This window comes from Pelodiscus sinensis, chromosome 10 (genome assembly GCF_049634645.1).
Source record: "Pelodiscus sinensis isolate JC-2024 chromosome 10, ASM4963464v1, whole genome shotgun sequence".
Taxonomy (NCBI): domain Eukaryota; kingdom Metazoa; phylum Chordata; order Testudines; family Trionychidae; genus Pelodiscus; species Pelodiscus sinensis.
Window position 1 is genome coordinate 21,342,191 of NC_134720.1, and position 27,128 is coordinate 21,369,318.

Genomic DNA, 27,128 nt, shown 5'->3' on the forward strand with positions numbered 1-27,128 from the left:
TATTTGTTTTCTAAGCTGCTTCGTTTTTTTCCTAAGCGGCTTCTTTTTTTTCCATTTATACCATTGCTTTTACATAACTAGTCAGCCCTTGGCAGTTACTAAAGGGCTATACAAAGAGTAAGTAGTGATCTTCACTGAGAATATAAACCAGTGAGATATCGTGTCCTACAGGCTGAATGACACCAACAACTTTGGTCTAGAAATTAAAACTTAATTCATTTGTTTCCTCCACAAGATCATTTACATGAGCCAGTCCCGGCCAGAACAACTGCACAATCCAGCCTGGGACTCCTGGTGAGCCGGGGTGTATGTGTGTGTCCGTCCATTACCTGTCTCAAGCCCCGCCCTTTCCCACCATCGCTCCACCTTCTCCCCCCAGACATCTAATAATAAAGCCATATCAAATGTCTCCTCTCCTTCTGTTCGCATAAGCAGACAATATGCCTTTATTTCATGCTAAATTATAATTCATTTTAAGTCTAAAAGCCAGAAACATCTCAAAATATTTCATTTGATGCACTTATTTCTCATTAAATCAGGATTTGGGTTACTTTCCCTCTAGCTCCAGAGTCATCAATAATAAACATTTGCACAATGAATAAAATCCATTGACAATTTTAGTACAATAATTTCAGACATATGAAGTTATTCAATTCTTACCTTTCTATATACTCAGCAAGAAGTTGTTCTACTGCAGAAGAATACATCCATTCATTTCTTATCTTCTTAGTATAGCCAGGAACCTCTTCATTTTTCTTATTAAACTTCAGATTCAAGCCCACATTTGCCTTGTGGTCTCCATGTGGACTGCAAAACAAAGGTGGAAAAACTACTGATTTCTGTCTTGAGTCTCAGAAATGTGGATTCTGAGAACATGTTTAATTTGGAAAAGAGAAGACTAAGTGGTTTTTACGTATCTAAAAGGGTGTCAGAGAGGAGAGGGGAGAAATTGTTCTCCTTGGCCTCTGATGTGATAGGACAAGAAGCAATGGGCTTAAACTGCAGCAAGGGAGGTTTATGTTGGACATTAGGAAAAAGTTCCTAACTGTCAGGGTGGTTAAACACTGGAATAAATTGCCTGTGGAGGTTGTGGAATCTCCATCACTGGAGATATTTAAAAGCAGGCGAGACAGACATTTATTAGGGATGATGTAGACCATGCTTGGTCCTGCCATGAGGGCAGGGGACTGGACTTGATTTCTTGAGGTCTCTTCCAGCTCTAATATTCTATGATCTTTAGTTGCTACTGATAGTGGCCTATTTTGTAAATACCTTGAGAATTACTGATGAAAAGTGCAATACAGTATACATACTAGGTATAATCATCCTGTGGGCTGTAATAGGGAACAGATGTTTTGAGTTTTAGGAAAGCACACAGTGTGACTTTTAGATTACTATCTGTTTCACAAGTTTTATGCAATGCACACTTTTAACCATTATTCAATAAATATACAAATTACAAAGACCGTTAGTGCTTTGTACTACAGGAGGAGACACCAACAGAGTCTCTCTTAGTTCCACTCTTGTGTTTCCTCCTCAATGCTACAAAGGCCTAAACACAGTTTAGAGGAATTTTGCCTGCTCTGAATTCGGCTGGTCAACAGTAATCCTTCTAGCCAATTAAGATCTGTTAAATAGCTTTGAATATAGTCTTAGGGCAGGGCTACTCAACTTTGGAAGCCCCAGTGATACTCACAGCACATGCAGAGGACTGCAACTGAAGTGTGGTTGCATATACTTGCAAATATATACGCAAATATATGCAAATAGCTTCTTTCACACTGACAGGCATGAATACAAAGATTAAGCCTTAAGCCACAGCACCAGACCCGAATGTGGCCAGTGAGAGCCAGTCAGCACCTCTCAGGCTTTGCCCACAAGGCTAAGCAGCCAGCACTTCCCACAATGACCTGGCGCTCCTAGCACCTCTTCCCTGGGGACTAGAAATGCTGACACCCTGTACCTGTCTGTTCCAGCCAGCCCATCCGCTTACGTCTTTCAATGCTCACTCCATGTGGGAGACGCCTTGCCATTGTGGAGCATGTTCCCAGTGGAGGTCATGTTCAAAGGATCCCACCTGCAGGCCATGTGTTGAGCCCCGTGTAAACCTAAACCACACCATGGGCTGCAAACAAACGGGCTATGGGACGCTTGTGGCCCACAGTCCGTGTGTTGAATAGCTCTGTCTTAGGGTCTCCTTGCTTTGGAAGGCTGGCTGTTGTACAGAAATATATTTACAGATGATTGATTTTAGAGAGAAATTCTCAACCAAAACTCACTTGCCAGAAAAATCTTGTACACTAAAGCCCCGTTCAGGGTTATTTTTTTAACTAATTTTTCTTAAAATTTTAAAACTACAATCTGAGCCTATGCCTCATTTTCTGACTGAGACAGGAAGAGCAGCATGATAGCATTGAGGGTATAAAATCAGTATAATATCCTTTAGAATTACAGGTTCAATTTCCTAGCCTTCTGGATGCTTCTTCAGATTTAACACATTGAGTGCTAGCTTCTGTCTCCAAGAGGAAAATAAAAAAAATTATGAAGCATGGGAGTACTATCTGATTCAGCTGGAATTTTAAATTTAATTTTTAATCTGATGCAATATTCTACTAATGGTCAATCAGAATATCACTTCAACTAAAACAATTTTTGACACCTAGGAAACCTAAGGAATTCTTATTTTCTTTTAAAAAATTTAAACCACCAAAACAAAGCTCTAAGTCAGAACATTAACAAACTAAGCTCCTGTGAACTTTCAGATTGCATCTTTTTGAAAACACTTCTTATATCAAATGTGCTATCAGTGCAATTTTATATCACAGATCCCATTAGAATTTATTAAATACTGAGATGTCCAATAGGATAAAAACATAAGAAAAACAAATATAGTAAGTTCTGTATACAGTAGCTTCCACTAATTAGCAAGTGCTTGGTTGCCAAACAGAAGTTGCTTTTATCCAACAGTTGCTAGTAAGTGGAAGGCTTGGCATGTTCCAGCATGTTCTACACCCTGTGTGCAGTCTCTTGGCAGAGCACAGCCTGGAGAGTGCAGAGAGAGATACTATGCAATTCCAACATTCAGGCTGCAGCCCTCCTTTCGCTATTGCCTATAGCCTTCCATAAGCCCCTTATCTCCTTGGTGATCCCATGTGCAGACAAGTTTTCTGGGTTGCAGCCCAGCGGGAAGCTCAAGGACAGGATTAGTACAGGTCACAGGTAGGTTTGTGGTGGAACTGCTGCAAAGAAAGCACACCCCAGTCCTTCCATTCCTGGATGTAGCCTCATAAACCTACCTCAGTCTTTCCCTTCCTGACTCTGGTCTTGTAACCCTGCCTGAAGATGTTAACGGGCTGGGACCGGTTCCTGGCAAAACATTTCCATCAACTGGTAGTTGCTAATATCAGGATTGCTAATAGGCAGAATCTGCCAAACCATATCATCCACATTTTACAATCATAACCAAGAGTTTTGATTACAAAGAAATTTATTATGGTTAAACATACTTTCTCCTGGATCCTCTTCCAATGAATATACTTCCTGTAAACCTGGAAACAAGATATCCACTCACTCCAAGACGACTGGCTAAAACGTATCCAGGATTGTACTTCACAGAATATTTCTTTAAAAAGAAAAATATATTAATATATATTAGGACAGGATAGAGGTAATAAATTACTATAGTTATTTTTAAAAGCCCAATTTTTTCCTTTTAAAAATTACCTTCTTTGAGTGATTGCTCATGTGCATTCCAAATTTGGTGTGCGTGCATTGCATGCAGTTGCCAAGAAGATTTTCCCTAGCTGGATACTGTAGGTCAGTAGGGGAGACCCCTAGAGTGGCACTAATATAGTGAGATATTACAGGAGTTAACCCTACAGTGGCCTCCTCAATGGCAGGCCCCATCTCAGTGGCTGTTCTGGACTCCTTGGGCCTACCACCAGACACAAGCTGGGGGCTCCAGATTGGTCTCTGTTGCTTCAGTCAGCCAGGGCACTCCTTCAATGGCCGCAGGGTACAGTAGTCTCAGACTATGTCGGGGTCACAGATACCTGCTAAGCAGCTGTTTAGGCCACTAGTGGTATCCCATTTGGTACTGAGCTCCCAGTTGGAACATGCATTAGCTCCCCAGTCCTGGAAGGACCAATGGCACCAGGTCCAGGGGGATGTTCCCGCAATCCCGGTGGTGGAATAGGAAGAAGGGGAGCTGCAGGACCCCTCTTCCTCCTCGTCACCTGATGAGGCAGTAAGATGGGGCACTGACATTGCTGCCCCCTATGGACAATAGGGTGCATACACCTAATTTAGAACGGACATGAGCAACATATCTCGAAGAACACCAGTTATGAAAGGTAACTCGTCTTGTCCAACCCTATATCTTTCTCTGCTATTCTTACACTGAAGGATGGGAGGGGTTGAAAGGAGAAGGAAACCAGCTCCTGAAACTAGGGACGTTAAAATGAGTTTGTTTAGGTAAACGTGTAACCTTTCATTTCAGCAGTTACATGTTAACACATAGGGGGTTACATATTCACACATGGCTCCCCATGGATACCAGCTCCTGCCTTCTCTCCCCACGACTGCCTCTGGTACAGGATGGGGGGTGGCAGTGGCTCTGCAGGAGCTGATACATTCCCCACACATACCAGCTCCTGCCTCCTCTTCTCCCCACACCGCACTGCTGCCTTTGATACAGAGGGAGCAATGAGGGAAGGGATGGGAGGGGGAGGGGGGTCGGGGTTTGCATAACTGTTCACATTCCTACCAGAAACACTGTAGGAGACTCTTTTATTGGTCTGAAAATCCAGAGAGAAGAATACACACAATGAACATTTTCTCTTTCCCATTCCATGTAAGGCCCAGAGGAACTTACAAAGCTCTTTGGGGGCAGGAACTGTATTGGTAGAGCACTGAAGTTCTCCAACTGTGGGTCAGGACCCCAATGTGGGTTTGCAATCCCTTTTTAATGGGTAGTCAGAACTGGCCCCTGGCCAAAGTCTGAGACCCACCACCAGAGCTTTGGCCTCCTTGTCCAGAGCAATGGGGCTTGGGCTTTGGGGTAGTGGGCCTTGGGCAGGCTCAGACTTCAGTCCCCTCTCCTGGAGCTACATAGTAATTTTTGTTGTCAGAAGGGGGTTGCAGTGCAATGAAGTTTGAGAATCCCTGCAAATCTAGGAGAACAAGGCAATGATCCAAACTGGAACCTTTGGGTGCTATTATAAACACTGAATAATAAAATACAATACAATCTCCTGAGCTTAGTGAATTTGAAAATCATTGAGCTAAACCAAACAAGAACATATCACACCTTGCTCTGAAAAACTTGTCAGCTTAGGCCAGGGGTGTCCGAACTTTTTTCAAAGAGGGCCAGATTTGATGAAGTGAACATGCGTGAGGGCCGACCATTTTGCCTGACATTCTTTGAACCATTAAAATTAAATGCAAATTAACTATTTTATGCAAAGTTTATTGCAAACGGCATACTTTTCATTTCGTCACATGGATGACAAATCTAAACAGGTGTTAAATCACTCTGCCTTTCATATCTGAAGGCCAGATGAAAAAAAAATCCAGGAAGCTGAAATATATGTCAGGAACATTGTAAAGTACATTACATATTATTGGTAATAAAGGTTGTCTGTCAACTTTTAAGTTCAAAAAATATGAACAGGAACATAACACCAAGTATACATGTTGTGTCCAAATATATTTATAACTGATTTAGACCAACTGACATTAACTGAGATTTTACAATGTATTCATCTCAATACATTTGGATTCGTTGGGGGCCATAAAAGATAGATATTGCCAAATTACCTGTGGGGCCGTATTAAACCGGAACACGGGCCGCAATTGGCCCGCGGGCCGGACTTTGGACATGCCTGGCTTAGGCTCTCACTGATCACTAAGGGGAACTAGTTCCTAAGGAAAGGCCATCAACTGAGAAAACCCTGCCGTCTTGTCATGAACTGCCTCAATTCAGGGACCAACAGCCAGAGGCTCCTAGCTGACCATAACGGTCATGATGAGTAGATCTCAAACAGTTGTTTTCCAGACCAATGTTTTAAATATTTCCGTTTAAGATGTTAATGACAACCAGAAATGAAAGTGAAGCCAATTTAATGAGTCGATTAAAAGTTGCAAGCATGTGATAATCCCTATTTCTGACTGCCAGGAAGTGCTGTTTCTGGTCACCCGCTGCTGGCACGCATGAACCATCAGCCCAACTATCAGCTAGATTCTAGCAGAACTAAAACATCCCTAGGGCCCTACTAATTTACCAGCCATGAAAAATGTGTCATGGAATCTGATCTCTGTGAAATCAGCTGAGCTGGGGAGGGACACGACTCGTCCTTCTTCCTGGCTGTTATTGGAGGGAGGAGATCAGCTCCCCCTCCATAGGCAGTGGAGAAGTAAGGGTGAACTACCATCACTTCTGCACTGCAGCAATCCCACAGCTGGGTTCCAGGCTTCTGCCCTCTGCCATCCCCCTCCCCTCCAGCAGCTCCTGCATAGGCCTGGGGAGTCCAAGCTGAGGACAACTGCTGCCCCCTGCAACTCCTGCCACAGTTCTGGGCTGCTGCTCCCTGCCTCCCCCACAGCTCTTGCCAGGTCTGGTGGCTATCTGGAAAGAGCTGTAGAAGGGGGGCTTCCAGATCCTGCATCTCCTGCCCAGGGCTGCCCTGTCCCATGAGTCCTGCCTGAGCTCTGAGCACCTCAACTCCAAGGTTTCCACTTCATCTTCCCCTCCACTACCTGTGGCTCCTGTCCAGTCTCCTGCTCCTCCCTTCACCCCATGACTCTTGCCAGGGATGGGAGTACCTAGTTCAAGTTGGGGCTTCGGGCTTTCACCTACTGTAGCTCCTGCCAAGGCTAGGGCTGCCCGCCCTGTGCTCTAGGACCTAGGCTGGGGACTGCCACCACCTGTGGCCTGCCAGAACTCAGGACTTCCACTCCTTGTGTCTCCTGACAGATTGAGAGCAGCCCTACCCACGACTCCAGACAGGACTTGGGATTTTCACGCTACCTCCCAACACAGCTTCTGCCTGAGCTCCAGGCTCCTCCTGTCCCTTTGGTACTTGCCCAGGCATGCAGCTGCTCCTCATCCAACTCCACCATGGCTTCAGCAGGAGCTTGGGATGCTCAAGCTCAAGGCTTCTGCCCTCCCCCCCACACCAGCGCCTGTCTAGGCTTGGGGTTTCAGCCCCTGAAGTGCCTGCCTTCCACCCGATGGCTTCTGCCAGGCCTCAGGAACATATTTTTCAAATATGGAGAGCCATGGACCTAGGCATTAATTCACCACTGGCCCTGCCTAGCAGCTAGGAACCCACAAGGTGGGGTGCACTCAGCAGCACTGAGGAGACTGGACTTATCTCCATCTTTCTGAGCCTCCTTTGAAGGCAGCACAGAAATGAGCAGAGCTCGACAAACCGTTGAATCTACTCGCCCGTGGCGAGTAGATTTCAGCCGGTCACTCCGAGCGCCCCATTCAGTCTGGTGCATGCGCAGTGCGGGGCTGGCTCTCGCCGGGGTTTGTCAAGCCCTGGAAATGAGTATGGCAGCCCTATTACAACAGCTTTGGGACCTTCCACAATCCCATCTTGGATCAGGATCCCCACCGTTACACCATCATGAAACTTCAGATTTAAATATCTGAAATTGTGAAAACGAGCAATCTGAAGACCATGTAGCTGTGAAAATGACCATAGTGAACTGTGAATTCTGTAAGGCCCAAACCATCCCACAAATAATGCAAACTATGGGACCTGGGTATGGAATTGCACGGTCAAAACAGGTCAGTGCTCTGAACAGAACCTTGTATTCAGCCTTACACAATGATGTTTTACTACTGAGACAGTCTCCATGAATGAGAATGTATCAGTACTTAAATCTTTTACAGAAGGATATGGATTGCTGCACAGAAGACAACAGAGATCTGTGAAGAAAATCTGTCATTGACAAAAATATCTGATACAATATTTAAATATTTGCTGGAAAACAAGAGTACTTACATGCTGGTTCTGTATTAAGGACTCAAGTTGGGGTTCACAGGGAATATTGAAAACTACACGAATTCTACCTTCTGTGATGACATCACATGAATCCTGTACCTGGTAGAAAACAAAGTAAGTTAATACATTTTATTCACTTCTCTTCCTTCTTTTCACTCAAATCTCTGCTGGGATAATAGAGATAAAAATCTGAATCTATCCTTTCTTTGAGCGGCCTAAGCTGTATCTATAATAAATTCACTAAAAATAGTTAACATGGGGAAGGGAGGGATAGCTCAGAAGTTTGAGCATTGGCCTGCTAAACCCAGGGTTGTAAGTTCAATCCTTGAGGGGGCCATTTAGGGATCTTGGGCAAAATCTGTCAGGGATGGTGCTTGGTCCTGCTGTGAAGGTAGGGGATTAGACTCAATGACCTTTCAAGGTCCCTTTCAGCACTGTGAGATAGATAGGATGATCTGTGCCCATTAAAAACAGATTAAAAGATCAATTTCACAGTGATATTTATATAAATATTTTCAAGAATGTCTGCAAGTCCATTTGTTCAAAAACTCCTCCTAAATGGTAAGAGCTAGGGCCACTTGTTATGCAGCTTCGTTTTACTCTAACTTCAAGCAAGGTCAGGGTTTAGTTGTGCCAGGAAAATGGGAAGTGCTGGGAATGGGACTGTTTTCCAGAACTGGGAAAGAGGGGGGGGGGCTGCTACACTTCAGAGTGACCACTGGGAGCAGCCACACCACCAAAAGAGTGGCAAGCTTGGGCTGGACCTCACCTTGTCTACCACCAGATAGGGGAGAACTCACCTGCCTCAAACACCTCACCCTGGTAGCAGCACCAGAGGGGGAGGGAATGAGCCCTGCCATCTGAGGGGAGGAGGGAGAAAGGCCTCAGCTGGCTGGGAGAGAGAAGGGAGACTGGGGAAAGATGGCCTCTGCCAGCAGGGAGTGGAGGGGGAGCTGCAGGGGAGAGATATGGCTCCTGCTGGCCTGGGGGGGGGGGGGGGGGGAGAGAAAGCCCCACCAGATGGAACTCCCCACCCTGAGTCCCTCCTTATCCCCCAACCCTCACACATTACCAGCTTCTTGCCCTGCCCCCTCCACATCCCAAAGGTCCTGCCCTGACTCATGCATCTTCCATAGCACCAGCCCCCTGCCTTGAAGGACCCAAGCAGTGCTGGGTAAGTCTTCTACAGGTTGAACCTCTGTAAACCAGGACTTCCTGGTCTGGCAACATCTGTGGTCCTGATGGAATGCTGGTGGCTAGGAGCCCTGCAGTCTGGCAGAGCTGCCGGGCTGCTCGGCAGGACTGGGAGCCTGGTGTGTTGCAGTGGAGCTGCCCGGTGGGATCAGGAGCCTGACATGCTGCAGTGGGGCTTCCCAATGTAACTGGGAGCCCAGCACGCTGCAGTGGGGCCGCCCTGGTAGGACCGGGAGCTGGGCTGCCTAATGTAGCAGGCTAGGGGGTGTGGGCAGGCGCAGCCAGGTCAGTGGGGCCTGTGGCCAGTCCAGGATGTGGGGGGGGGGGGGGGGGGCGCACAGGGGCCAGATATGACCTCCCATGGTCCAGCAAAATCCCTTATCTGGGACATGTGAGGTCCTGAGGGTGCCGGACCAGGAAGGGCTATCTGTAGTAGATATACATTTAGGAGAGATGACAAACACTACCTCTATCATCTAGAAAAAGGTGTCATTTAAAATCAGACTTGGAATCAGACTTCAGAGACTACACTCTATATAGATAAACTGAGCATTTTATCTGTATAGATCATAGGCTATATGTGGGGGTAGGCAAAAAGGTCTAAAAACTCAATTTCGCCCCATACGCATCATGATGCAGTTTAATCAGTCATTGCATTGAGTTAGAAAAGCTATCAGACTGATTGCAAACGGCCCCACAGGAACAAAACCATATCTGAGGATCATTTTGTTGATGGAATATTCTGGTTATGCTCCCTTTTACCTGTTGCATTAGCAACATGATAAAGGAGACATAAGAGCACACCTACGTCAATGAAACCACTAACGTAATCCAACCAGGTGTGGAGGTTAGACTGATGTCAGAGCTAGATTCTGCCACACAGCACCAGAGAAACTGGCCCTTGACATTTACGGACTTGGAAACAAAGAAATCTTTCAAGAGTAAATGTTTGAAACTAACTTCTCCTGTGCAGCCATAATAAGGAGTTCCCAGCATAAAGACTGTACTTCCAAGAGGAAACAGATCATCCAAGGTTTTGAGGTTGGAGAAACGAGAGTCAAACGCACAGATATCCTGCATGAAATAAGAAGATAAAATCTGCAATCTTAAAATTAAATATCTATCAATCCCAGTATGTTCTTTGAACAGGTCTGCTAAATAAATATTTATTACAAAACATCTAACAATCACTATAAACGACAAACCATTCCCTGTATGCTAATCAACTCAGCTTTTAAAATAACAGTGAAGTTATATAAAGCTATTTGGCTACATTTAAGACAAGATGACTACACTATATCTTATTCGAAATGTCATCACAAAAGTTCATGGCAATCAAACTAAACTACACAGTAGGGTCACAACTTTTGTGACAAGAGCCTTCAGTCTAGCTCTTAATGCTTTTGAAATGGGAATTAGATAGAAAAATATGTACTATCTAATAATACTTTTGACAAAGCATATACTTTTGGTACCTCTGTGGTCTGGGACTCTCTGCTCTGGCAACATCTCTGGTCCATATTGCAAGACTAGAGAGCCCCAGCAGGAGGGTGCTGGCGGTATGCAGTGGAGTTGGCCAGTGTGGCCACTGGGGCAGCAGAGCCCATGGGGCACCAAACCCCACAGTCGGTAGGGCAGGGAAACTGGCAGGGACTGGAGCTCACAGGGCAATGGAGCCCACAGCCAGTGGGGCCACCAGGAACTCCGGCGGGGTGGTGGGGCTGCTGTAAGGTCAGTGGGGCCGCTGTAAGGTTGATGGGACCACACCAGGACCGCCAGAAGCTCAGGTGGGGCTGCCGCAGGTTTGGGAGCCAAGAGGCTGGGGAGAGTAGCCCTGGTGGTTGGGGAGAAGTGTCCAGTGGGGAGGCCAGCACCCCCCTCCCAAACCTCCTCTGGTGTAGAAAACTCTCCTATCCAGGACCAGTAAGGTCCCAAGGATCCTGGACTAAGGAGATCCAACCTTTATTACCATAAAATTAAAATGTGAACTTTTTTATTGCTTGTTTTAAGAGTATGCATTCTAGTCCTTTCCTAATGGAAATAGAACATTTGCTGAAGATTAGGGGTATTTGGAATATTTACCTTCACAACAGTTTGGTAAACAAAAGGAAGAACTTGTTTTGACCACTGCTTCTCCAAATAAACGTCACCGTTTTGATTTAGCTGGTATCTACGACCAGTGAGTAACTGAGCATACACAACTACTAAGGTTTCATTTATAATTATTCCTTTTCTTCTCTGGTAGCTGGGGAAAATAAAGGAAAATACTTATTTTGATTAAAATAGTTGGAATTTCCTAACACAAAAAATAGTTAAATTTATGTTGGCCTTAATCAATGTATTTAAATCCAAAGAGAAATTATTTTTAAGATTAGGAATAGTTATATAATTATATCCTGTTTTGTAAGTAAGACCAATATACAAGTTTAATAACTCTGAGGCTAAAGGCAGAAGCTATTCCAAATCCTATGTTAATTATTCACTGTACTGTCTGAACACGCAGAGCTATTAAGCCCAAGCTATGTGCATGAGTTTAGAAAATTTCTTACCAAACATTTCCTTTCCACTAGCAGTATCTCCCCCAATTCTTGACATTTGGGCTCCTCTCCTCTCTTTGCAGCTCAAGGAGATGAATTTGAGTTTTGGTGCTCCATGGTCTTGCCACATACTCCCCTATCTCTAGCTCCTGCTTGCTTCCACATGAGTTATTCCCAAATTGCAAAACTTGCTAACAGCATTAACAAATATTCCAGAAATGACAAAGTAACTACACATACTAGACCAGGGGTTCTCAAAAATGTCACTCCACTGGGACCCCTTCTGACAACAAAAACTACTATATTACCACAGAAGAAGGGATCAAAGTTTGAGTCTGCTCTAGACACACTGTGCTGGGTGGGGGGCCACAGCCAAAGCCCAAGGACTTCAACCCCAGTAAAGGGGCCTGTACTGAGTTTTGATTCCCAGGGCTGAAGCCCTTGGGCTTCGCTTCAACCCCAGGCGGTGGGGCTTGAACTTCAGCTTGGGCCCTGGGACTAGGGCTTCAGCTCTCGGCCCAAGCCTCAGCAAGTCTAAGCCAGCCCTGACAACTCCATTCAAATGGATTTACAGTTTGAGAACCAGTGCAGGAAACCAATGGAGACAGCCATCTCTTAATGATCCCACTTAATAGCGGACCTGTGGGTAGAACTGTGGGAGAGACTGCTAGTGGAAAGGAAATTGTTGGTAAGAAACATTCTGTTTTGCAACCTACCATCTCCCACAATTCTTGATGACTAAGAAGTAGAGAGCTGTGAACAGACGTACAGAGACTACAAACATGGCCTCTGATCTGAAACGGGGATCACCATTACGGGTTCCAAAGAGATAAGACATCTTACAAGGTCCTTCACCCAGACTGGAACTGGCTGCATCTAACAGCCTGGCTATTGAAAGGGAACTACTGATATCATTGGGTCTGTCCTCCAAAGTTATCCGAACACTTCTTTCTTGTAGAAGCGTATTGAAAGTATGCTCCTCTATCTGGACCAAGTTTTGCAGCTGGTGCTAGGACCATGAAACAAATCCAGGAATTCTGGCCATGCTGGATTCAGGCGCCACTCAGAGTTGTTCATATTGTGCCTGCTGACCCAGTCCATCATCTGGTTCAGGTCTCCCTTAATATCAACTGCCCTGAGAGAGGAGACACACTGCCTCACCCACTACATGATTTGAATTGCTTAAGCTTTTAGCACTTGTTCTCCCTTGGTTGTTCATATGTGCAAACATAAATATCTGAATCAATCAAAATGTGGTTCTCCTTTAGGCTAGACTGGAAGCTTCATACTACCAACTTGACTGCTCTTAGCTAGGAAGTTTACGCTGTGGGTTCTTTCTCCAGGTTCCAGATACCTTCTGCTATTTGGGAACTCAGGCATTCCCCTCACTCTCACCAATCCTCCAGCAGGCTGACACTGGCTGTGAAGATTAGAGGATCTGGAAGGCATATGGGCATGCTTTTGCAGAAACTGCTCTAGACTGACCACCATTTTAAAGCATTGATTGCTAGCATGAGAGACATTACTTACTTTTAGTATGCAGGCTTAAACAGTGCCTGATATGTGACTGTACCCATGGAAAGATCCCTATGCACAATACTAGGAGGCCTACTGTTGAAGGTTCAAGTGCAGTTCAAGTAGCTCCTCTCAAACCATAGTTCCTCTGGAGAACCTGCTGTCCTATAACTGATATTTCTGCCAGGATGAAGGCTGAAACAAATGCCTTTGGTAGAAGTTCACTCTGTAGTCTCTCAAAGGCAATGTGTGGCATCAGAAGAAACTGTTTAGAATTTGAGGCACTGTCCATTACTACCTTATCTAGCTTCTCTCTAAAAAGCAGACTGCCCATGAATTCAGCAGAGCACAGCACCAGCTTTGACTAGCTATCCATCTGCCAGGGACAAAAACACAGATGATGCCTGGTCACAGGGTTGGAGACCATGGCTTTGTCTGAGTATCTCCTCATGTCCTTTGAGGCATCAGCAATGAATGCTTTTGCCAGGGAAACATTCTTTAAAATAAGCCAAAGTCAATCTATGCTTTGAGGGCTCAGATATTCCAGACAGGAGATGGTTTTGCAACACAAGTAGTTGCTAGGGACACCTTCAGGGAGGCCAAAGAGGCCTCAGTCTTTCTTTGAGAGGGGCTTCAATTTTTCTGTCTGTGGGGCCTTAGGACACAACTCCTTTTCTAAGGGGATAAACATATCATTAGTCAGGCATGCGACAGCAGTGTCAACCTTTAGTATCTCAGTAATTGAGACTTATGATTCCTAGATCCAATATAACCAAACATTTTTTTTTCCTGTTAATTTATGTGTCTGTTTGTGGTTTATCCCATTCATCTCTAATTACTTACTTGAAAGAGTGTAGAGGAATCATGGCTCCTGGGGAGGATTTCAAGGGGACAGATTTCCTTAGAGGCTTACTCTTGGTATTTTATTCATATAACTAAGGATGTTATAATGCTGTTAATTGACTAGTTGGTGGAATTTCCATATGTTTCCAGAGCATAACATACATCTGATCAGACCTTTTGCAGCTAGGCTTGCTGAGGGTCTGAAATTCTCTTGCAACATTTCTTTCCAAGTACACCTGCATCCCATTCCCCCCTTTTCAGGGCCCTCCTGGTATGAAAACTGGGAAGGTTAGGTAATTAAAATCCCTGCCTTCTTTTCACACAGTGCTCAGGACCCACTTTGGGACTTGGGGTAAGGATCTAGATGCCACAAGTCTGCCTTCTCTGGTGTTCATGTGTGCCTTGGAACTTAACCCTTGAGAAATCCTTAAACACTTTACCAGCTCTTCCCATAGACTCCAGGTCCATTTTCCCCATATTAGAGTCTCAGCTGCTCTGGTGGGCAGAGGATCCTACATAACTGTGCCACACATAGCCTCGGAACCTCACAGAGTTAGCAATGGAAGCCTGAGCGAAGTCTGGGCACAACATACCATCTCCCAAGTCTCAGAGGGCAGTCTCACAGGTGGAGCACCATTTGGATTTCATTCAGTGATTTTTAGATTGCACTTCTGTACCTGGATGGTTCACATAAGCCAGCAGGGAGGCACTACAACTGAGGATCTGGGGGATTCCAACATCCAGCAAAAAACTTGCCCAGGGCAAAGGAGGGATTGAAGGGCTGCTCTCTGATGATATAAAATAATTCCAAATGCCACGTGAGGATGACGGCTCGTCACTGGGTGGTGCCAGAATCTTACAGGACCACTTGGCAGGTGGCTCCCCACTCCTTCCCAGCGCTGTGCTTGTAAGCGCTGTTGGCAGCAGTGCCGATATGTGGCAGCACAGTTCTTCCAGTGCCGAAAGCGAGCGTGCCAGCCCCACATCTGTTCTCAGGGTCACGGTCACTATGTCTCTGGTGGGTGCTGGCACCTCAATCATAGAGGTGCCCAGCACATCTTCCTTGGTCCTACAGGGGGACAGTGTAGGAGGCAGTGACCTCGAGAAGGATGGCTTCCCACCCCGACTTTTGCTGAGGCTAACAGTCTACTGGCTCTACGGGAGATCCCAAGAGAGTTGCCTGAGGTTTCTCTGAAGGCTGCAACGCGTTTTCAAAGAGTATCTTCCGGAGCTCCAGCTCCCGGTCCTTTCTGGTTCTGGCTGACAGGCTGCAGCAATGGTCACATTTCTGAAGTGTGTGTGACTCACCCAGGCAGTGTATATAGGAGCTATGCTGGTGATTGAGGTTGAAGGCTGTAATTACCCCCGTTGCTCTCATTTATCAGCTGTTAACATCTGCTGTTCGCCAACAACTTATCCTTATCCTTCTTTTATCTTTTTTTTCCTCTCTCTTTCTCAGTACCCTATCTCTGCCAAATAATAGATAGTAGGGGAAGAAGGGGTGAGGGAAAAAGGAGAAGGGTGGCTGCCTGAGGAGAAATGGAGCCACTACTTGTGAAGCGGTCCAAAGGGACCAAAAGGGGGGGAAAAAAACAACTAAATTTTTTTGTGTCTGTTTTATACAAAGGAATAAAAAGAGGCTAAATTCTGAGACAAAAATTGAAAGAAGCAAGCACTAGTCTCTAAGGGACTGTCTCTGAGGAGAGAGACAACTGAGGAGCTCAGTTTGCGACTGAGGGCAGTAAGAGAGGAACTGAAGGGGAGGGGTTGGACCGCACGTGAGGCGGCTGTCAAACCGCCAATAGTGTGAGACGCCTCTTGCGCTTGAGTGGCCCAACAGTAAACTGCTAGGGAAAAGCTCCAAACTGCAGCTCCGGGGATGTCTCAGCATCCACGGGCATGTCACCCAAAGAAGAACGTATGTATTTTGGAATGTCTTGGGAAGTCTCAGAGCGTGGTGAAGATGGAATGAAGCCAGAGTGGTGGAACCTCTAGAAGGATCCATGAGTGTTGCTGCAAATACAGGAAGAGAAGTGGTTGTTTCAACTCCTCCTTCAAACAAAACCGTGGAGGGGATTGGTCAGGAGAATTATTAGTCAACACTGCTAATAAAAAACAGTTCAGTGTACAAAGCTAGACACCATTATGGAAGATTTAATTATTAAGAACTATGTTTAGTGTTTCATCCAAAGCCCTGGTCTTCTAAATAAATCCATAATGAATCAAAAAAGTTGCAGAGCTCTAAAAAAAAGAAAATTACAAATTTAATGTTCTAACTACTTACTGTTCTGAAATTCCTTGAACTTCTTTCAACCAGATGTTCTGTTCTTTCTCTCCAACATATGCCACTTTGGTAGGTGGCACAGTGTTTCCCAGGTAAAGCTTCTGTGTTCCATCAGGCTCTTCCAAATAAAACCTTGAAGATATAGGTGTTTAATTAACAGTAACATATATCTGCATTTAAGTAATTATTTATTAACTTATATTAGTTAGAAAATACATTTGCTCTTTATGAAGTATTGGGAGATTTACGGGATGGTTTCTATTCCACATCAAACCACTCACAGTCCACATTCCCCTACACTTATGAAAAACCTGCACAGAGTATGAGAAGAGTAAAACTCTGCAAAGAGATTCCACGGGCAGTTTCCCTCAAATTATTCTGTCCAAGTTTCCGTATAAGAATGCTTTTCCCATTAGAATAAGCATGGAGTTTGTCACAGTGAAGATCTAGGCCTCCATACTGGTATCCAAGGCTCCAGAACTATATTAAACAGAGCTTCCTCTTCTAGCTTAAGTAACTTACTTCAAATGCACTCTGAGTCACTGCTTTTAAAAACAACCTGACTACTGTGTAACCTTTGGAACATTTGGGAAAGTAAACAAATAGGATAGGCAGACAACTTTCCATGCATTTGTTCTTACTTAGTTTCTCCATCAGACACAGAAACGACTCTGGCTTCTTCAAGGTGTGGCCAGTTAACAAAGATGGACTTTCCAAGCACCAAACTGGCTACATTTTCTACAGTCTGAAATCCAAAAGTTTATCTATTTCAGTTATTCTATCAAACAAATAATATTACAGTAATATATGTCTATAAAACATGAAATTAACATGAAAGCATTATTCACTATAAACAATTCTTATTTGAAAATGGTAGCAGTCTCTCCTGTGATACTCAATGAAAGCTTTTCACACATTCACGTTGTACTCCACTACTTATTTTGTATACTTACAGAAGTCCACCATCCGCCCTACGCTTCAGAGACAAAGCCACTACATCTATCATAGCTATTTTTAGTGCAGTAGTGCAAGCCCCACGAGTCCATGTCTGTGACTAGGGCTAGAAAGTTCACTTTCATGAGTGGTGTAGATATCCTCGCAGTTAGCATTAGAGAAACCTCCAATATTTTGAAACTGAAAATAAATCGAAAAGCTCCACCACATTCCGATTACCACGGTACATTTAAAAATCCTAATTTCTATCCCCTCCCAGCCTTTGTCATTTAATTTTAAGTGACCTCTTTCACTATTGACTACAGTGCTTTTTATTAAGCTTTTTTCTGTGAGCTAATATAGGTAACAATTTCCAAATGTACAGTGAAATCAGTCACAAGACTATCTGAAGAGCTAGTAGAAATGGGACTCAGACAGATAGACAAGAACTCTAGATAGATTCTTGTGTTTTTTCTCTGGCCTTGGGCCTGTGTGCCTCACAGTTTCTCCCTCTGTCCAAATGCAAGGACAATTTATTTACCTCATAGATGGTATTGCAGAAATTAAGAGCATAACAAATTTATGTAAAGCTCCATGTAAAAGCCAAGCACTATTGGTTGCCTAACAGGGATTGAACAAAATTATACCAAACAGTTTGGTAATGATTTGATTATTTAAGACCTGGGATTGCCTATGAGAGGTGGTTCCTAGGGCAGGTTTCACTGCATGTATTTTTCCTTTTTGATTTTCTCCTACAATAACACAATACAGAAGGTGATAAAAATAACCTAACCGTAACTTTATATTGGGTCAATTAACTAATACAGTGAATGATTAAAATGGCCATTAAAAAGAGAAACACTTACTTGCTCTTTTGAATCCTTGTTGCATATGATTTCTAACAGCATATTCTCACCATGGCTGCTCTGCTGGAATACTTGTACCCCGTTCTTTTTAAGATAGAACTAAATGAAAGAAACACAGCATACAAAACCTATGTCAAATCTTTCCCTCATAATTTGTAAAATAATTAGGGAAAAATGCCAAAGTATAGTAACTATTTACCTTATGTGCAATGTGTTTTAGAGTAGGAAATCCACAAAAATACAATGCATTCTTGTTAACTTTAGTTATTTTATTGCGCGTTATTTCTACATGCCAGGCATCCAAAGATATTATTTTATACCTAGAAAATAAAAATATTAATAAAAACAATGTATTTACTATGACAGCTCCACCAAACCATATCATACGGCATAAAGGAAAAGTTAGTTCTCAACATGTGGACTGGGGAAAACTGCTTTCAAACTCTTCCTAAAAATCTCTCTCATTAAACATATCCTTCATTTTTACCGTATTTTCCGGCGTATAAGGCGACTGGGCGTATAAGACGACCCCCTAATTTTCTAGTTAAAACATAGGTTTTCGCCTATACTCGCCGTATAAGACTACCCCCCCTTAAGAGGCCAACTGGCACCGCCCCAGCTGCTCTGCCCTAGGGTCCACAACAAAAGCCTGGTCTGCTGGGAGGTGAGGGGGGCGCAGCTAGTGCACCCCCCCCCCTCAGGAAAACCAGGGACACAGGGAGCAAAGCCGCAGCGGCGGCGGGGTGCCGCGCCTCTGAGGCTTTGCTCTGGCAAAGCCTCAGAGGCGCGGCACCCCGCCGCTGCTGTGGCTTTGCTCCCGGTGCCCCTGGTCTGCTGGGGACCGTCCCCAGCAGAACAGGGACACGGGGAGCAAAGCCTCTGAGGACGCCGGCAGTGGGACAGCCGTGGCGCATCTGGGCTATCCTGCTGCTGGCTTCCCCCGAGGCTTTGCAAAGCCGCGGAGAGGCTCGGGCAGCGGGGCAGCCCAGGCGTGCCTGGGCTGCCCCGCTGCCGGAGCCCCTCCGCGGCTTTGCTCCGCGTCTTCCTGATCTGCAGACCAGGGAGACGTGGAGCAGCTTTTCTCGCCCTGGAGTACACGGGCGGCGGGACCGCAAGGTCCCGCAGTCCGTGTCCTCTGGGGCGAGAAAAGTCCCTGCAAGTCGGGGACTGCCTGTATGTTTATACCCGGCGTACAAGACGACCCCCGATTTTTGGGGGATGTTTCTTAGTATAAAAAGTCGTCTTATATGCCGGAAAATAGGGTAACTAAAGCCAGTAAAAAGATGTTAAAAGTCATAATAAAAAAATGGGCTTCTTTGTTGAGCAAATTGCCAGGCATGCTTATTCAAGCAATGGTTAGTCATGCTCAAGATGACATTTTTGGACATTAACCTCAATAACTACCATCATCTCTGACTTTTCTAGAAGTTTATGAAGAAGTGATGATTAGTAAATGTAAGCAATGTCTTTGAATCCTTTTAATTTGGGATTGTTTTTGACCATGACTGGAACAAAGACTGTTATTCATGTATTATCTCCTAACAACAGACAAGAGTATGGAATTCATGTTGATTTTATTTGATCTATTAATAACTTTTAATTTCATTAACCTTGGTGGATGGACAACAAGCCTTCAGGATCTTGGAATAGTGAACAAAGCAGTCAATGGGGGTGTGTACACTCTGAGGTCCTATAAAGTATTGCTGGGCAACTTAAAAACCTCCCCAGAGACCCTCATTTGTGGAATCCCATCTTATCATCACACCATTTCAATGAGTATGTAAAGTTCTAGGAGAGACGAGACTCAGTTCTGTGTCACTGAAATACTCAGCTATGTCAACTGCTCATTAATGAGGGAGATTACTGGCTCTTTTCTTTCTCTGTGCACCACCAACATAAGGATATGGATGAAAGGCAGCTTGCCAGACTCAGTTTAGAGATAACTGACTGTTGTCTGTTGGTCAGAGGAAGAAACAGGAGCAACAGATGGAAACGCTACATACATCCTTTAGGGTAATACTTGCTTTTTAATCAAATATTTTACAGACTCAAAGTCTTATTAACTTCATTGTTACTGCAAAATTGTACGCTAGTCACAAGCTGAAGTGGCACACTGTACTTTTCATTATCTACAGATCTTCATTCCTCTCTAATTAGAAACTTGCAATAATAAACACTTGCCTTCACTACTTCTAAGACTATTGTAAAATATTTTTCTTAGGGCTATCTTTAGAGATCACCTGGAAGCTCCAGTTGATAAGTACAGCAGACTACTTCCTAAGTGAGGCAAATAAATCACTTAACAACTGAACTCAACCCTCTGAACTATCTGAGCACAACTCAAAATGCTAGTGATAAATCTTTAGCACACTAATGCTTTAGAACTGGTTGACTGAGGAACCTCTACAAGTATTTACACTGTTCTCCTCATAGTCCTCACTGTCACAGCTGAGATTCATTGGGATGTGGTGAGTTCATATCATGGGTGTCACTCTCATAAGACTGGTATCAAGGATCTCTGAGCATCCCACCTTGGGAATCTGCTTTCATTCATGCCCTAAGAGTCACCAAACCTACAGACCATTATGTAAGGCATGTGGATTAGCACCTGGTTCATTTGTTCTAGTGTGGCTACTTTGGCTTTTAGCAACTATGATTATTATCATTCATCATGGGCAGCACAATAAGTGTTTGTTTTTACTGTTTCTGTACCAAATACTAAGAAAAAAAATCTAAAACCAGGTTATCCAATTTTTGTGTATGATCTGCTATAGAATAATTACTACAGAATTACCTGGTGTGGCATCTTTGTATAGCAGGGAACTTCTCAGGCCATGGTGACAGGTATTTGAACTCTGTGTCTTTCTCATACCAGTACATCAAGCACTCACTGTGAGTATTTCTTCTCTTCTCTTCCTCCAATAGGCACTTGTTGCAGAATTCCATGGCTTGTAGCAATCGTTTCTAAATTTAAAATTCCACTGGTTGTTAAATTTCACAGTAAATATGTTAACTTTCAGCCAAAGTGAGATGAGCAATCAAAAATATTTCAAAGGAAAAAAATATAATTTCCCTGACTCAAGTTTCCCCACTCTACTTAAAAACTGCATCTGCTATTCAAGTCAATCATCCTAGCCTTCTCACATCAAGAATTTATTTCCACATGTGGATACCAGCACTTTATTGGCCAACATAAGCAGTGGATAAGTGGCTCCTGCTTATAATCCTGCTCCCATCCAGAACAAAATAAAATGATTAAGTTAGAATCAATCTGCAATGTGAAAACTGGATACAAGTTTGCCACAATGTAAAATGCACTTCATTCTTTTCCAGTTTAAATTTTACATATATAACAAAATCTGAAAAGATTCTGCTGGATAATAGCAGGTAGGCTGCAGACCTCACTGAAATCATGTATTGACTACTGCAGAAGCAAATACTCACATATATAATCATTATATTCCCTTAGGACTTCCAAATAATAGTCACCATGTGAACAGTCATTTGTTCCCAATACCTAAGAAACTCATCAAGAATCCCAGTCATGCTCTGAGAACCACATAAAGCCCCTCCAACTCTCAGTGCAGGATCTGAGTCTTCATGACTCCACTCTGCCTCTTTCTCTACTTATTATTTTTCTTTCTGGGTATCCCTGTTATGACAAGAATTTCTTTCATTCTTTAATTGACTCAATTTTTTTTCATGGAAACTGATATGCAGTCAACTGTTACCTTGCATGAAAAAAAAAAAACCCAAAACCAAGACCCTGATCATTTTATTTCTCTTCCTTTTGCTTTAAATATAATGACAAGAATTTTGAACTAAACTGAAAATTTAAATGTTTCACTTTAAAATCTTTTGCCTATTACTGTTTGTTCACATAAAGTGATTTTTCTTCTAGAAAGACTTTGTCTAAGCTTCTTTTTTTATACATTGGTATATCTATGAAAAGTGAGTCTTTATAGGAAAATATTTCAAAATAAAACAAGCCACATACTTACAATGCCAAGAATAAAAGAAAGCCATTTTAAAGTTTAAATTACTATTGTAGGCAAAGCTAAGGTTCCTTGTAGAACCTTAACTACCATACTTCTTAACTGAGAACATTATATATTAAATGTAAACTTAATTTTTAATTTCTCGGAAATGTTTATATTTTTCAATGTCCTAGTCTCATACCAATTTAAAAGTAATCTTAACTGTAATTTATGTGATTATGTGAGAGTTTATCTAGGTTTGGTTACAGTTTTTTTAATGAATTGAAAATACTCACCTCATCAATAAATGGGATTAACACTACTGCTTCCCATTCTTGCTGTTTTCCATTTAAGTCTGTTTTAAAGTCTGGTGGATAGTATTCTATGATTGGAGAATCTTCACTAGTCATCAAATGCTAGAAAATCAGAACGCAGTACAATAGGGGAATTCAGTCTGGCTACATAAATAATTTAAGACTCAGTCTAGGATGACAAAACAGGTTTATCGTGAGCTTAACTCAAAATAAAGGTTAAACTGAAAGGAAGTGATAGTTTAACTGCTTAATTCATAAATTATGCAGTGCATCCAAAGAGTGTATTAAAATAAGTTAGTAAATTTGATGCTATAAAATCATATAGTTACAATCCAAATGTGAAACTCAGTTTGATAGTAGGAACTGAAAAGACAGAAAAATAATTGCTATATGACAAAACTGGTAAAGATCAGATGCATGTATTTTAAAATTATAAGGCCTACCTGGTAGCATTTAGGTAGCAGATCTTTGCTAGCTGCTGGAAGTACTGCAAGAAGCTGTTCAAATGGCATGAAAGGTTTTCCTAATTCAAACTGAATTTTGAGTTTACTGATGTTGCGAATGTCTGATAGGTAAGGTGCATAATGATAAGGGTAATACCTACAGAAGAAAAAAAAAGTCATTTGAGTTCATTTCAGTACTGCAACATACACATTATAGAGGCAAACAAAAACATATTAAATGGGGCCAATATATTACTCAGTGTTCACTTGATTCCAATACAACTCAGGATCTCACATCTGACATCCATTCTCTTACCAGCTCCATGACTGAACACCATGGTAGTAGTAGTGCAAAATCCATTGTATTGCCTGGACATAACATTCAGCCTGATCAGCCAGGAAGTCACTTAAAAGAGAAAGAAATGTTATATATTTAGCATTTCCTTCAGCATTTGCTTTTTTACTAATATATGATTCAAGGGAAAGCTTCTTGAGCAATTTGCAACGACATGGTCTTCTGAGTCCCTCTTGGAATCATATCAATTGATCTTCCTTCTGCTTATCATGGCAAACTTCTTAGTTGACCAATACCTCTGGCTTATACAAAAAGAAGTGTCATGGCTACAGTATAACACCAATAACTCCATTCCTGAGGATCAGATACACTGCCTTCTTTTCAAATACTTGGAGGTACAACATCAGTCCAGTTAGACACTTGCACCTGGCCTATGACAGCTGACTTGGGCTCTTGGGGATAGGGCTGAGAGGCTGTTTAAACTGAGGTGTAGGAATCTTGACTTGGGCTGGAACTCAGGTTCTAGGACTCTGCAAGGTGGGAGGATCCCAGAGTTTAGGCAATTCAACAGCTCCTTAGCCTGAACTCTGAAAGCCCCAGTCAGCTGGCCCAGCCAGCATGGATGCTTAATTGCAGTGTAGACATACCCTAAGGCAACGTCTACACTAGGAAATTATTTCAAAATGACTAAATTTGACTTAACTCCCAATTTAACAAAATTGAACTAGCACGTCCACACTACAGGGAAGCCTCGAAATTAGTCCAAGGCAGGCTCTGTTCATGTGGACACACTACCTCAAACTTAGAGCCCTCAGGAAGCACTGGGGAGTAATTATTTCAAAATAGAGGTACTGGAACATCCACACTACCGTTATTTCAAAATAACTATTATGGAATTAGCATTATTCCTGATGAAAAGCAAGAGTACGGATTTTGAATTCAGCAGTCCATTATTTCAAAACAACAGACTTGATAGTGTGGACACTCCACTTATAAATTTGACCTTGGGGGGTTATTTCAAAATAAAGCCCTAGTGCAGACAAGGGCTAAGATACTTGTCTTCTGTATTTAAAAAATAATGAAAGCAAACTAAGTATAGACTTACTCTGAAACTACTTCCACACCCATCTTAGTCATATAGTACGTTCTCTTGTATTGCCGGAACTCAGTCTCAAACAAGTCTTCCTCTTCTTGTTCATCTTCCAATGCATCTGAAATGAAGCCAATAAAGAGTCTGGATTAGCATTCATCTCTTAGCTAAAAGATTTCAGTCTGTTCAGTGTTGACATGGTTACTAGTTTTATTCCTGAATTCACAGTTGAGAAATGTTCCTTTCTGTACAGGAAGAGAATAAACAATAGAACATGTACCAGTCAGTCCAAAACTTTATTGCATTAAGGGTCTGTAGATAGTGGCAAATTATATAACATTTACAACCTTTGACTATGTGACAAAAAACAAAACAAAAAAACAAAACCCCCAAAAAACCCACACACTTATGGGAGCAGGCTAGACATTCTTAGAAAACAATAATCTTCACATTTATAATTTGCACCAAAATACAGCAAACATTTAATAGTTTAAATTTAAATAGTTTAAATTTAAAAAAAAACCATATCCTGTTTAGGTACTTTGGACTAGTTTTAAAAAACGAACATACAAGCAAAAAAGTGAATCCATTATTTTGTCCTCATCCGCCAAGGTTATTAGGGAAAAGTATATTGCTTTTTAAAAAAAAAAATTATTTGTTTGCACTTCCTTCCAAGTCACAACTGGTTTACCAAACATTTGAACAGATCAGTAGGATTCTCCTGTACATATGCTGCATAATAATTTGTTCTTACTTTTAGGAGAAGTCACGACTCTATCCTCAGTTGTCTCTAGAGCAGCCAAACACATGGAGTTTTCTTGAATCTATTAAAATTATGAATTCACAGTTGAATTAAAATAAGAAATACATGGCAATATGTGGGTAACATAACACAATAAATTTCAATGTGCAATGTACAAAATGCTAAAGTAAATATAATTTTTTTACATTTTATAACAACCTCCAAGAATTACACTTGCTTTTCCCTATAACTGTTTTGCAAAAATGCTTTTATATATATATATATATATACACACACACACACACACACACACACACACACACACACACACACACACACTTTTTAAAAAGGAACTACTAAGGGGCTGTGCCCCCTGCTTACTATGCTTGCCAAACCCCCCATTTGTCCACCACAGCTGATCATGACCTCTCCTCCAGACCATGCCGCAGCAGGAGGAAGGCTGCCAACAGCTTTACTGCAGCCAGATGGGGGCTGGACCACGGGGCCTGCCCCAAGATTGAAGCCAGGGACAGGACACTGTGGCCAGATGGGGGCTGGGCCTTTATTGGGCAGGGTGTCTGGCCGGGGGGGGAGGGGGGGGAAGGGAAGGGGCAGGAGCAGGCAGGGTGTCTGGCTGGGGAGAGGGGGTAGAAGCGAGCCAAGGCAGGGTGTCTGGCCAGTGGGGAGGGAGTAGGAGTGGGCTGGGCACACAGTGGAGGAGGGTGATAAGTGAAGTACTGGGTGGGGGTGAAAGGGGGAGTTTGCAGGATCTGAACATGAGGGTTGGGGGGCAGCACTTGCTTCTTTTTGTGCCACGGTCACTCCCATGCACTGAAGGCTTTTCCCACTGCTCCAATGGGTAAGCTGCCACACTCTGCCTTGGGCCAGTTGCTCAGGCCATTGCCTGCCTGGCGCTCTAACCTCACCCTCTCCAGCCCTGCAAGATTAGAGTGCCAGTGGTGGCTTCCTGGGGAGGGGGAGGAGGAGAAAGCCTTGAGGCTCTGCACTGGATCTGGCTCACAGGGAAGCATGCTGCTCCCTTCCCCACAGCTGGCTCTCAAATCTTGCAGGAGGGGGAGGGGAGCATGAGGCTGGAGCACCAGGCAGCAGCCCAAATGCCTGGCCTAAGGCAGGCGATAGTGGCAGCTAGCATCAGGGCCCTGGACCTAGAAGTAGAAGTGGGGTTGGAGGCTGCTGCCGCCACCCCTGGCTATCCTGCAGGGTAGCCAGGGATCAGCAGGAAGTCCAGAGTGCCCCCTCGTGGAGCGGTGCAGGGTGGTGGTGGTGGGGGGGGGGGGGCCTGAGCCATGGCTGCTGCTTCCCCTTCTTAGGCTGCGGAGGCTGGGGTGTAGGATGATGCAGTGAAGTGATGACATCACTCTGTCATCCCAATTTTTTGTATATATAGAGATGGGAAAAAATACTGTAAAATATTGTTTAATATATGTCTGATTAAAAATCCTCTAAACTGAACTTAAATGTTTATGTATTTCAAGTGATCATAGTGCCATTATGTGATCTAATATTTAGCAGTGAGCTTTAACAGATCCCAAATGACTAGAAAGAAACCGGGGGGCAGAAAGAACGTATGTGATAATATTGACCAGTTATTGTATTCATTTGGGTGCTACATTTTTCTTCACTTATAGTAGATGGCCGCCATATCATCAGCCCGTAATCTAGCCACTTTTTCATAGTAGCTGTGAAATTTGTCTTCTGGACAGCTGCCACTGACATTTTATGGATCAATCAAGAAGGTTATCCACTTACTGTGCAGCTACCCTCCACTTCTGTGATAGATAAGAAAGTATCCAAGAGTACAGATATTTGTATTAAAACACATGCTTATTAAAGCATGTTTTACTTTTATAAAAATGAAATAGCACTAGTGAATGGCAGAATTAAGTACATAGATTAAGGATGTTAAATTGTGGTTATCTGGCTAATCGTGTAGTCAATACAATTGTATTGACTATACGATTAGTTGATAAGGGCCGCTCTGCAGATCCACAGCAGGAGAAGCTCCAGGAGCTGGGATCGAGCAGTCCTGGTTTGTGCTGGCTCCAGAAACCACCTGCACTGC

The 27,128-nt window shown here is 43.2% G+C and overlaps 1 protein-coding gene across 3 annotated transcripts in view; it reads right to left on the reverse strand.

The window, feature by feature from the left end:
• The window catches only part of XRN1 (5'-3' exoribonuclease 1), an 88,871-nt gene that overhangs the window by 39,272 nt on the left and 22,471 nt on the right, over positions 1-27,128 (reverse strand). For all 3 annotated transcript variants that reach the window (XM_014574044.3, XM_014574045.3, XM_075937651.1), the window contains exons 11-25: positions 25,058-25,127; positions 24,319-24,424; positions 23,235-23,324; positions 22,919-23,075; positions 22,458-22,577; positions 20,979-21,148; positions 18,384-18,504; positions 18,185-18,283; positions 17,027-17,130; positions 16,386-16,517; positions 11,289-11,451; positions 10,167-10,280; positions 8,013-8,111; positions 3,507-3,622; positions 661-807 (exon numbers count right to left, since the gene is read on the reverse strand). In XM_014574044.3, the coding sequence (XP_014429530.2) occupies positions 661-807; positions 3,507-3,622; positions 8,013-8,111; positions 10,167-10,280; positions 11,289-11,451; positions 16,386-16,517; positions 17,027-17,130; positions 18,185-18,283; positions 18,384-18,504; positions 20,979-21,148; positions 22,458-22,577; positions 22,919-23,075; positions 23,235-23,324; positions 24,319-24,424; positions 25,058-25,127 (1,808 nt within the window). The remainder of the gene's footprint in view (positions 1-660; positions 808-3,506; positions 3,623-8,012; positions 8,112-10,166; positions 10,281-11,288; positions 11,452-16,385; positions 16,518-17,026; positions 17,131-18,184; positions 18,284-18,383; positions 18,505-20,978; positions 21,149-22,457; positions 22,578-22,918; positions 23,076-23,234; positions 23,325-24,318; positions 24,425-25,057; positions 25,128-27,128) is intronic.